Source organism: Rhineura floridana, chromosome 1, assembly GCF_030035675.1.
Source record: "Rhineura floridana isolate rRhiFlo1 chromosome 1, rRhiFlo1.hap2, whole genome shotgun sequence".
Taxonomy (NCBI): Eukaryota; Metazoa; Chordata; class Lepidosauria; order Squamata; family Rhineuridae; genus Rhineura; species Rhineura floridana.
The window spans coordinates 167,856,576-167,869,631 of record NC_084480.1 but is presented as its reverse complement, the minus strand read 5'-3'; the positions used below and the strand labels follow the sequence as shown (position 1 = coordinate 167,869,631).

At 41.4% G+C, this 13,056-nt stretch overlaps 1 protein-coding gene across 1 annotated transcript in view; it reads right to left on the bottom strand.

Moving 5' to 3' along the window:
- Positions 1-11,137: 11,137 nt before the first annotated feature.
- Positions 11,138-13,056, bottom strand: part of SUCO (SUN domain containing ossification factor) — a 121,723-nt gene continuing 119,804 nt past the window's right edge. Inside the window, exon 24 of the mRNA XM_061584762.1 lies at positions 11,138-12,931. Within this exon, the coding sequence (XP_061440746.1) occupies positions 12,485-12,931 (447 nt within the window). The 3' untranslated portion in view covers positions 11,138-12,484. The remainder of the gene's footprint in view (positions 12,932-13,056) is intronic.

Below are 13,056 nucleotides of genomic sequence, written 5' to 3'. Positions count from 1 at the left end.
AATACATGTCTACTCAGAAGTAAGCTCCACTGAGTTCAATGGGATTTACTGTCAGGTAAGTGTGTATTGAATTGCAGCCTTGGTGTATATACAGGACACTCAAGCTTTACATCAACAGAACCAAATCTGTTTAGCAGCATAGATCCTTCCTTGTTTTTCTTTAACTGAGGAATAACAGATGAGTAACAAAAACAATGATACAAAGGAAAACATGAGTAACAAGTCAGGGATGATACAGCTCAAAATTAATAGAGCCATTCTTTTCTATTACAGAGTGGATACAACAATATACAATATTAAGCCTTCCAAATTTCAAGAGACACTGCTGGGAGTGAAGCACTGGGCACTGAAGATTGTTATCACTAACATAAAATAAAATGCCACCATGTTGCATAGAAAACTTAGGGCTTTTCTATTCCTTGCAAAAGTCTCTTGGAATGCAATTTTCTGTACAATGGCAATGTTCCAAACATCCCTGTACCATAAGGAGAGTGTTAAGTCATTAGCGTTCCCTATTTTTATGTCATAGTCATACAGCCATGAGGAGGAAAAGCACAAGGTCTTCAGATCACCCTCAAATACGGATGAGTGCAATTTGGAGAAAATGAAGCAGTTTGAGGATTCCCTCTTAGAAGAACACACTTTGTGTGTGTCTTATGTGCCTTCAATAGAGGGGAACTTCACATGATTTGGAAACTATACTTCTGTTAGTTGTTATGTGCCTTCAAGTCGATTATGACTTATGTCGACCCTCTGAATCAGCAACCTCCAATAGCATCTGTTATAAACCACCCCCTTCAGATCTTATAAGTTCAGGTCTGTGGCTTCCTTTATCGAATCAATCCATCTCTTGTTTGGTCTTCCTCTTCCCTTCTGTTTTTTCCAGCATTACTGTCTTTTCAAGTGAATCAGGTCTTCTCATTATGTGTCCAAAGTATGATAACCTCAGTTTCATCATTTTAGCTTGTAGTGATAGTTCTGGTTTAGTTGGTTCTAATACCCAATTATCCGTCTTTTTCACAGTCCACGGTATATGCAAAGCTCTCCTCCAACACCACATTTCAAATGAGTTGATTTTTCTCTTATCCGCTTTTTTCACTATCCAACTTTCACATCCATACATAGAGATCGGGAATACCATGGTCTGAATGATCCTGACTTTGGTGTTCAGTGATACATCTTTGCATTTGAAGACCTTTTCTAGTGTTCTCATAGCTACCTTCCCAGTCCTAGCCTTCTTTTGATTTCTTGACTATTGTCTTCAGTTTGGTTAACGACTGTGCCAAGATTCATATTCCTTGACGAGTTCAATGCCCTCATTGTCTACTTTAAAGTTACATAAATCTTATGTTGTCATTACTTTAGTCTTCTTGATGTTCAGCTGTAGTCCTGCTTTTGGGCTTTCCTCTTTAACTTTCATCAGCATTCATTTCAAATCATTACTGGATTCTGCTAGTAGTATGGTTTCATCTGCATATCTTAAATTATTGATATTTCTCCCTCCAGTTTTCACACCTCCTTCATCTTGGTCCAATCCCACTTTCTGTATGATATGTTCTGCATACAGATTAAATAGGGTGATAAAATACACCCGTCTCACACCCTTTCTGATGAGGAACCAATCTGTTTCTCCATATTCTGTCCTTACAGTAGCCTTTTATAGGCTGTGCATCAGGACAATCCGATGCTGTGGCACCACCATTTCTTTTAAAGTATTCCATCATTGGTCATGATCTACACAATCAAAGGTTTTGCTGTAATCTATAAAGCACAGGGTGATTTTCTTCTGAAATTTATTTTATTTATTTATTTATTTTATTTTATTTATATACCGCCCTAAGCCCAAGGGCTCTCTGGGCGGTGTACATAAAATAAAGCAATCAGGAATATATAAATACAATAAAACAATAGAATCAAACCAACAAAGGTAAACAAAAATAATCAAACAGTAGCAAAATACAACAATACATATAATAATACGCATTAAAATGCCTGGGAATATAAAAAGGTTTTCACCTGGCGCCGAAAAGATAGCAGCGTCGGCGCCAGGCACACCTCATCGGAGAGACCATTCCATAGTTCGGGAGCCACAACCGAAAAGGCCCTATTTCTAGTCACCACCCTCCGAGCTTCTCGATGGGATGGTACTCGGAGGAGGGCCTTAGATGTTGAGCGCAGTGTACGGGTAGTTTCATATTGGGAGAGGCGCTCCACCAGGTATTGCGGTCCCATGCTGTGTAAGGCTTTATAGGTCAAAACCAGCACTTTGAATTTAGCCTGGAAACAAATAGGAAGCCAGTGCAGACGAGCCAGAACGGGTTTAATATGAGCGGACCTTCTTGTCTGCGTCAACAATCTGGCCGCTGCATTCTGGACTAACTGTAGTTTCCGAACTGTCTTCAAGGGCAGCCCAACGTAGAGCGCATTGCAGTAGTCCAATCTAGAAGTTACCAGAGCATGAACAACTGAGGCGAGGTCGTCACTGTCCAGATAGGGACGTAGCTGGGCTACCAATCGGAGATGGTAGAAAGCATTCCCTGCCACTGAGGCTATCTGAGCCTCAAGAGAAAAGGAAGAGTCGATAAGAACTCCCAAGCTACGAACCTGTTCTTTCAAGGGGAGTGTAACCCCATCCAGAACAGGGTGAACATCCACCATCTGGGCAGAGAAGGCACTCACTAACAGCGTCTCGGTCTTGTCTGGATTAAGCTTCAGTCTGTTAGCTCCCATCCAATCCATTATCGCGGCCAGGCAACGGTTTAGTACGTTAACAGCCTCACCTGAGGAAGATGAAAAGGAGAAATAGAGTTGCGTGTCATCAGCATACTGGTGACAACGCACTCCAAAACTCCTGATGACTGCACCCAGCGGCTTCATATAGATGTTGAAAAGCATGGGGGACAGTACCGATCCCTGTGGGACTCCACAATGGAGAGTCCAGGGTATCGAGCAGTGTTCCCCAAGCACTACCTTCTGTTGACGACCCACCAAGTAGGAGCGGAGCCACTGCCAAGCAATTCCTTGGTCCCTTCCATTATCCAATGTATGTTTGCAATATGATCTCTGGTGCCTCTTCCCTTTCTAAATCCAGCTTGGATGTCTGGCATTTCTCGCTCCATATATGGTAAGAGCCTTTGTTGTAGAATCTTGAGCATTACTTGACTTTAAGGCATAGTTAAGGGATATTAAGGCAATCGTTCAATAATTACTGCATTCCCTGGGATTCCTTTTCTTTGGAATTGGGATGTATATTGAGCGCTTCCAGTCTGTGGGCCATCTTTTTCTTTTCCATATTTGTTGACAAATTTGTCAAGATTTGGACAGATTCAATCTCAGTAGCTTGTAGCAACTCTATTGGTATGCCATCTATTCCTGGTGATTTGTTTCTTCCAAGTATTTTAAGAGCAGCTTCCACCTCACATTCTAAAATTTCTGGTTATTTATTTATTTATTGGATTTCTTAGTCACCCATCTGGCTGGCTAACCAGTCACTCTTGATCATACGGTTCCTCCGTGAATGAATCTGTCATCCTGTCATCTCTTTTATAGAGTTCTTCAGTGTATTGCTTCCATCTTTTATTTCATCTCGGTCAGTCAGTGTGTTCCCCTGTTGATTATTCAACATCCCTACTCTTGGTTTAAATTTCCCTTTAATTTCTCTAATCTTTTCGAATAAGGCTCTTGTTCTACCTTTTTTTATTATCCTCATCTATTTCTATAACAGCTGGTATAGCACAGTGGGGAGGAGAGCCTGGCTGAGAGTCCAGAGTCTGTGAGTTCAAATCCCTACTTGTGTCTCCTGGGTATAAAGGGCCAGCTAGAGATGAGCCACAGTGAGTGGCTCAGGGTTAACGTGCCCTGCCACTTGTGCAGCCGTGGGAAGCTGCATAGTCCCAAGGAACCCAGTTGCCTCCCAGCTGGCAGTTGAGGACAAGGAAGGGGCTGGCTTGTGCAGCTGTGGCAAGCAGAGCAGGCTCTAGCCAGCTGGGGAGGACTAGCCTCAGAGGGAGGCAATGGGAAACCCCCTCTGAATACCGCTTACCATGAAATCCCTATTCATAGGGTCGCCATAAGTCAGGATTGACTTGAAGGCAGTCCATTTCTATTTTTCATTTTTCTATTTCTATACAGTAGAAATACAGTACATCTGAAGAAAACATAGATGTTACAGCATATCAGTTTGAGATATTGAAATCATTGGTGGGGGAGTGCGAGAAACTATAAGAGATCAAGAGACCAAGAAGGATGCAGACAAACTGGAACAGGTTCAGAGGAGGGCAACAAGGATGATCAGGAAACTGGAAACAAAGCCCTATGAGCAGAGACTGAAAGAACTGGGCATGTTTAGCCTGGAGAAGAGAAGACTGAGGGGAGATATGATAATACTCTTCAAGTACATGAAAGGTTGTCACATAGAGGAGGGCCGGGATCTCTTCTCGATCGTCCCAGAGTGCAGGACACGGAAAAATGGGCTCAAGTTGCAGGATGCCAGATTTCGACTGGACATCAGGAAAAACTTCCTACCTGCTAGAGCCATACGACAATAGAACCAATTACCTAGAGAGGTAGTGGGCGACGCTGGAGACATTCAAGAGGCAGCTGGACAGCCATCTGTTGGGAATACTTTGATTTGGTTCCTGCATTGAGCAGGGGGTTGGACTTGATGGCCTTGTAGGCCCCTTCCAACTCTGCTACTCTATGATTCTATGATCAACTAACATGTATGAATCTGGGAAACTAGAACAGGTGGGCCAGTTAACCAATAGTTCCCAGACTGATTTAGCAATGCAGCTCTCTAAATTGGCTCTGGCCATTCATCCTTATAAAGGGAATGCCTCTATTGCAGCCCAAGGAGGATAGCAACTGAACACCTAAGTCACCTCTGTTGGGATACCCAAAAGTAAAAAAGATGTAATTGAAATAAAGAGTTTGCAGGGTAAAGCTTTGGTGAAGAGATCCTGTTTTACTTCTAAAACAACAAAGCTGCCAGCTTTAATTCTTGGAAAAAAACATGTATTATATAAATATAGGTGGTTCCAGCCTGAGTATTTAGTAACATTCAACAAAGGTTTATTTATGGGAAGAAATGCATCTGTTTGGGAGCTTGCTCTCTGAAAGCCAGAGTCAAATGATCTATACAAAAAGAGAATCCCCAGAGGATTTAATTGACTTTGATATCCCTGCTGCTGTTTCACCAGGTTGGTGCTCTTCAGAGCCTACGTACGCTCCATTTTATGGCAAGTTAGAGTTGAAAACATAGTGTTTCAGATTGTTCTGCAGAGCTCTTGGAGAAAAAGCCCTTGACTTATTATGCAGCCCTTCCACATAATGAGCAGAAGGCTCATGTATAGATTATTGTTATTAGAGAATAAGCTCTTGGGTAATGTGGATATGCAAAGAATCAAATCTATTCGAGATCAATACCTGACAACAATTTCTCAGATGCCAAATACTACACCATCCTGCCTTTTACAAATTGTAACTAATTTGCCAAAGTTGACTTCTTTAACAGACAGCAAGATGCTAGTTTGTTAGATCAAGTGAGTCTATAGAAAGAGTCAGAAACTTTCCAAGTTTGCATTGATTGGTATTTCAGATAGTGGTTGAGCTAAATCTGTTCATACGTTGATAGGATTTTCATCTGAATTTTTGCTAATACAAGAGGAAAAGAAACCCATTGGTTTGGTGAGGCTACATATTTTGGATTTAGATTTCCATTAATTGTTGGCAGAGATTACTTCATGATGGTTCTGAAGGATTCCCTTGGAGGAGTGCTGGTGTCAGTGTGGACACCCTGGAACACACAGTGCTGCAGTGCAGTCTGAATAGTTGTCCAAGACAGAAATTCATAGTAAAGTGGCTGGGGACAAAAGGGATTGGAAAGAGGAGGACCTTCTGGTCTTTCTAACAAGCCAGACCCATAGGATCATATTCAATCTAGCCAGATTCCTAGTTGTAGTTCTGTCTATAAAAAAGGAATGTGCTGATTTCATATGGTTGACTGCCAGCATGATTCAGAACAATGAAAGTGGGGAGGAAAGACAACAAGAAAGAAAAGCAGCCAGATAAATAGGTGGTTGCTAACTGGGTTAAAGTACCGAGTTAAAATTATAAATATATGTAGCATTTCACTTTTTTTTTATGTACTGTTTGTTGGTGCTGCTGTAGTGTGGAAGATTGGGTGTGCTGTTTTGTTTTGATCATGCTCTGAATGGTTTATTTTTGTATAATTGATGGTCCATGACTAACCAATAAAGACTTTAAACTAAGGATCTCCCCCCCAGTGTTTCCTGTGATTTGTTGCAAGACTCTACGTCTCACACTGTAAAAGGGACTCTTGTACATATTCGGACACTAAGCCTTTGACCGAGACCATCAAGTGTTTATGGGCCTCAGGAAAGGCATGGATATGGGTGGGAAGGGTAAGATTCACCCGACCCTGCTGCTTTTGGTTGGTGCCCCTTTTCCATTGGCATTCAGTACCCAGCAAACTTGGTCCTGCTTCATCATCATCATCATGTATTTATCATCATCATCATCAATTTGTCTGCCACCTTTCCCCATGTATGTGCCCAAAGCAGCTCACAACACAAGACAGGTTGGGGAGACCTCCAAGTTGATCTATGAGTTTGCCTGCATAGAGTAACTTGAACAAGCACTCTGAAGTACTGATTCTCCTGCCAGCCCTACTGACCAGGAGGAAGTGGCAGCTGACTCGTGAGATCATACTTTTTTGGCTGCCCCAGTTGGTTTTTGAACACCCTGATGATAGCTAACTGGGCTCAGGAATAAACAAGTACTGCTGTGGTGGTGCGGTGTGTTGTGAAGGTATTTCTCACAAATGTCCAATTGCTAGAATTGTGAGCTGGGGAAAGAATAACATCCTATATTAAATTCTGCTTCACCATTGTCCCTGTTGATCAGAAATTAGAATGCAAACCTCCAAAAGCTTCACACATTTGAACCTTCACAAAATAGCCAGAGGATGGGAAGACAAACCTGGTGATAGGCTAGGAGTCAAACTGGTATTGTATTCCATTCCTTGGAGAGTCAGACAGATACTCAGAAGCAGGTCAGCATGAATGTGCCTCGGGGGCTCCATGGCCTATCTGGAAAGCACCCTGCAAGCCCACCTAAGGAAAATAACTCTTATTATTTGGGAGTCAGAAGCACAGGTTAAACAAGGAACCTGGGATCTGAAGCTTCACCACCACGCTAGCTGTTGAAGACCCCTCATTCTTCTACAAGTTAACTAAAAAAAAGTATGGCCTTCATCCAGGACTTTGCATCTTAAAAGTTCTGCCAGCTCTCAGCCGAAAGACAGGGTTGTGACACTCTATAGGGTAGTTTCACTATTTCCAAGTTTAGTCTGAATACCATTTGCCTTTCATGGGACTTGTCTAAGGTCCTGTGGACCAGATCTTGCCATACTACCTGTTCTGTACTCCCTTATTGTGGGACAACTCTCACTAATCATTGTCACAGCCAGACCCATCCAAGCTAGTCTTGGCATCCTGTTTTCTCTTTGGGCCAAAATGGATGTAACCATCATGTCCAGGATTTGATCCTAGTTCAATAGGCAAAAAACCTTGCGGTTTAAGAATGTACAAGAGCCAACAGATATTTCTATCAAACTTTAAAAAGCAGGGAAATTGGGCAGCTATAGTGAATGTACCAGGGGAGCAGAAGACCTGACCTCCTCTCTGAGATAGGTATTGCCCTACAGATTTGTCAAAGCGCAAACACCATTTGGGTTGGTCTTCCAAAGTCCTATCCACTTCCTGTGTAGCTTGGAAGAATTTGGTAACATGTGCCTCTGAGCATATGGTGAGTGGTGGCAACACCTGCCATCTCCAAAGATGGAGAATTATATTTTTGTATGTTTGTTGGTGTTCTTCTTACTTTGCTTCTTTCCTGTGTTGCTATTGTTTCTACAGAGAATCTAATCTAGAAAATTTTATTTCCCTCATTATTCATCCTAGAAATCTGTGTCAAATTTATTTTTATTAATTTCAATGCCTTTTTATTGTCAATGTCATGTGATGAAGACAGCATTTTGTGTTTCAAAGTGGAGGTTATGTTGTATTTCTGTTTTGGGTGCATTAAGAGTTGAATCTGAAACTGCAGTCTGATGTAAAATCAGATTGATTACAATACGTTGCTACTTAAGCAATGACTCTAGCTGTTGGAAAAAACAAACTTGGCCTGCCCAAGATGCATGTTTTCAGCCTGCTATTTTAAACCACTTCATTTAAGGAAAGGTGGGCATGGTCAATTAAAAACATAGAGCACACCTAGAATTTTGCTAGAATATATTTCACCTCCCACTGTTTTATCTTGTGCAAATTGAGACACTCCTGAGGTCCACTGGAGACTATTCTGCAGAATAGTCAGTGCCATTATTCCACAATTATTTTTGGAGGGTTTTTTTAGTGTAAGTTTAGTGAAGTGTTGCTGTACTTCACATAATCACAAAAACAGAAGCAAAAGAAAATGATTTATTACAGGAAGCTTCACTAAAATGGCAAAGTAAATCAGACATATTTAAAGTGACTATCTGAACTATATCAACTGTCTTAATAATGTTGCTTCCTCCCTCCTAAAACCAGATCAGCACAGCACATCTCCTGGCTTCTATTATTTGGGCTGATTGCAGGTGTTGCCACCAGTCACCATATGCTCAGAAGCACGTTACCAAATTCTTCCAAGCTACACAGGAAGTAGATTGGACTGTCCAAATTGTGTTTGCATTTTTACATATTTGTAGGGCAGTCCAATATCTCAGAGAGGTCAGGTCTGCTGTTCCCCTGGTGCATTCATTATAGTTGCCCAATTTCCCTGCTTTTAAAGTTTGATAGAAATATCTGAGGGCTATAGGTACGTTCTTAAACCACAAGGTTTTTTGCCTACTAGTGAATCTCTCTGATTTTTAATCCGGGAGGTAAGAAATGGAATCCTGTGCAAGTTTGCTGGGAATGGATTGATCATTTGCACACTTATTAAGTGGGATTTACTCCCCTGCAATCATGTTTAGGATAGGTAAAACGGACCATGGGGGAGGGGAGGGGAGGAGAAAGGGAAGGGAGAGGGGAGTGGAAGGAGAGGGAGGGGAGGAGATTGGAGGGGGGCAGATTTGATCATTTGCATGCTTAAGTTCAATGGTATTTACTCCCATGCAATCATGCTTAAGATAGGTAATACTGACCATGGGGAGGGGGAGGAGAGGGGGAAGGAGGAGATTGGAAGGAGAATGGAGGGTGGGTTTGATCATTTGCATACTTTTTTAGTTCAGTGGGATTTATTTCTGTGCAATCAGGATAGGTGAAACTGACCTGCGTGAGGGACAGGGAGGGGAGGAGGTTGGGTGGGTGGGCACTGGGCAGAGGGGAAGCTCCTTTCCTTTCCAAATGGAAAACATTTGTGAACAGTATCATTGCTCTTCAGTGTTTCCCCTACCTTTTTATTCTACAGCAGGCACATGTAGCCTCCTACCCAAATTTAAACCACAGCTTTCCCTGGCCACTTTGGACAGTCATGGGTTCTCCAAAGAATCCTGAAAAGTGTAGTTAGTGAAGGGCGCTGAGAGCTGCTAGGAGACATCCTGTTCACCTCACAGAGCTTCTATCAGAGCAGCTGACTGTTAAACCACTCTGGCCACTGGAGCTCTGTCAGGGGAATAGGAGTCTCCTTTCAGCACCCTTCACAAGCCAATGTGGTGTAGTGGCTAAGGTGTTGAACTATAACCTGGGAGACCAGGGTTCGAATCCCCACACACCCATGAAGCTCACTGGGTGACCTTGGGCCAGTCACTACCTCTCAGCCTCAGAGGAACGCAATGGTAAACCCCCCCCCGAATACCGCTTATCATGAAAACTCTATTCATAGGGTCACCATAAATTGGAATCAACTTGAAGGCAGTCCATTTCCATGAATGTCTAAAGTGAAATAAAGGTCTGGCATGGGTCTGGCCCCTGATTAGGCAAGCCCAGCAGCTGTGAGTCTGGCTTTTGGAACACTGACAGCTGGTTGTTACTGAGCATGCCCGACATTATCATCGAGTTAAATCTAAAATTTCTTAATTAAAAATCAGCCAGGCATTTATTTAACTATTAAACTGCAGAGGATGAAGGTCAGAGCATGGGGTAAGGCCAGTAACAGGATTATAGGTACTCTGTGAACATGACTGATTTTTAATTAATTTCAACAAATTATGAGAACTCTGACAGAAAAAAACTCAAAAGGGGTCTGTGTTGTTTTTCTCTCTTTTTAGACTTTGAACTCTTGATTCTCTCTGACTGTTTTGGCTATCTTCATGAAAATTTGCAGGGTTGTTAAGCAAGTGTTTCTGAGTTCAGGACTATAAGTTTTGTAAAGTTTTGAAATTATGGGAAGCATCAGAATGATATGGGGGTATTTTCAATTTAACATTGCAGAATGCAAAAAATCCATGCTGGCTATAGCATACAGTCAATAACATTTTGGAATTAAAGATTAAAGCCAGAATGTCCCAGTTTGGACATAATAGGAAATTTTGATTTAAAACAACTATGATATGAACAAGCCTGGTGCACAAGGCAAGGAGATGCTTGTTCCTGGCTCAATAAACCAGTTATGTCTAGATCAGCCCTTGGATTGTCTTTTCCTTTCTAGGCCCTCTAGAATCCCCTAAAGGGGGGTTTGCTAACCTGTGCCCTGTATATGCCCTCCTGAGAACCCCCCCCCAATTTTCATTTTTTTTAAAAAAAATTGGGAAAATTTTTTTTTACTGACCACTCCCTCAAGTCTCTGCTGTGATTCTATGATGCCGAAAGTTTTGTGACCTCATCCTACAAATTTGTCCTTTAGAAAAAAAATATATTGGTCACAACCAAGTTTACTTTTCTCATGGCCAATTTGACATGCAGGCTCTGGAGCCCATAGGTCAATGTAGCCCTTGGCCTGAAACAGGTGAGCTATCCTGCCCTAAAGCACTCTGCACCCAAAAGCTGCCACTGAGGTGCAATGATGATTGGCAACATATAGCTATGTGGAAATATAGTGTCACAAGATCTTATCCATAGAATGATGGAAACCACAGGTTGAAGATTACCTAGTGAGAAATCAAGAATAATTTGTGAAAAGCAAACCACATGATACATTTTAAAGACAAATGTTCAGATTTATTTGGAAATTCACAGTTTCTACTGGCACTACAAATCTGTAGTTACTTATTACAACTTCTAGTCCCTCCCATTTTGTATGCTTCACGCAAATAGTAAAACCCTTATGATTGCCATTATTGTTTGGACCCCCTTCTCAATCCATGTTCTAAAAAAACACAACCAGGTCCACTTCTTTGACTGGCTAGCTTTGCAGACTCAAGTTCATCACTGTAAAAAGTACTCAAACATGAAAGTTGCAAAATAAACGCTTTAAATAAGTTCACATTACAAATGGTATTCAGGAAAGGAATTAGCTCTTTTAAGAAAAGTAAATGAGGTGCTACTAAAAGTGCTTAATAAGTTAACTTATACAACAACCTCTAAATTCTCAAAATGGATCTTCCATCACATTCACTGATGTACTCGCATTCCAGCTATGCAATTAAAAAAACCATGAAAAAGTACAAACACATACATACACAGTCACACAAAGAACGTATGTTACTCAATACAAAATCAAACATTATGAACATACTTTTTGGAACAGAATATAAAATATGAAGCTTGACAAACTCACAGGTGCACTTTTATTGATAGCCAATTTTATGCAGAACTGGCACAAATGGTTCTTTCCTCCCAATTTATTAGCACAGGAATACAGCTAAAGATCATAATGTTAATTATCTCTGTTAATCAAGTCAACTGGGCAACAAAGCATGTTTGTTAATATCACACTGTGCAGGGGTATTGTACCATCAAAGAATATTAATTGTTGCAACAGATGTATTGGCCACAAGTGAGTTTGCAAAACAGATCTAAAAGAGAAAGTCTACCTGACAATATTTCCACAGTATCCAAGTCATATTATGTAATCTCACTGGAGGCCAGTATTTTCTTCTATAGCACTGTAGTGTTGTATTTCCAGAAGAGTTAAAGGTACAAATAAAATTGTTCCCCCTTCCCGTGGTATTATAAACAGACAAAAGGCACATAAATATGGAAAGGTGCTAGAAACAGTGCCACAGCAAAATGGGAACAGATGCTTTAACTCTGTTCCACACAAACTGGATTCAAGACCTTACTGCCAGCAATTGTGAAAAACACTGTATAAAACGAGTCCCCACCCCACAATCTCCACCCATCCCAAAGTTATCCATATAGAAAATCAGCCTCGAAAACGCTGAAACTTATTAACCAAGGATGGTTGCTGACACAATCCTATCTATTTTTAAAAGAATCATCGTAATTTCTAGATGCTTCCCAATTAGCGAACCTCTTTCCCAGACGCCCAAGTAAAAGATTTGTCATACAAAAAACTCCTGTTGTGAAGAGTTCAATTAGTTTTAAAGGTGCCCAGAAACAGCTGTGACACCAAGTGTTCCCACTGTTAAATCCTTGTTTCCTTTGATGATATCGTGCAGGCTTGGCAAGGACCCTGCCTTAGTCTGTATTAATGCTTTTATGAGCTTCTCCTGCTCTGGGGCTTTAGACCGCCTTCGTTTGAGAGCCCTCTTCTCAGTTTTTGTTTTGTGGATTTGTCCATTGCACAACGCTGTGCATGCCGAAATGCCACAGAAGTAGGACTCTTCAGACTGTGATGAGGTTTCTGAACTTCCTTCTGATGGGGGACCTTTGTATGAAGAGTGATATACATCACCAATATTAGAGAAGTCTCTCTGGTTTGTAAAGGGCTTCCTGCTTTTTATTTCTCCATTAGCTACCTGATGCACAGGTTCGGCTGCCGGCTTGATAGTTTCAATTTTTTCACTTTTATACTTGCAACGTTTCTTCTAAAAACAGAAAAATAGAGTGTGTAAGTAAAGGCCCTTCATAGTCATCTACTTCAGTTGGCAGCATTCTCCATGCCCACTTTCACCACCTCCTGCAAATTCTCTTATGCACAATACAGTAGCGG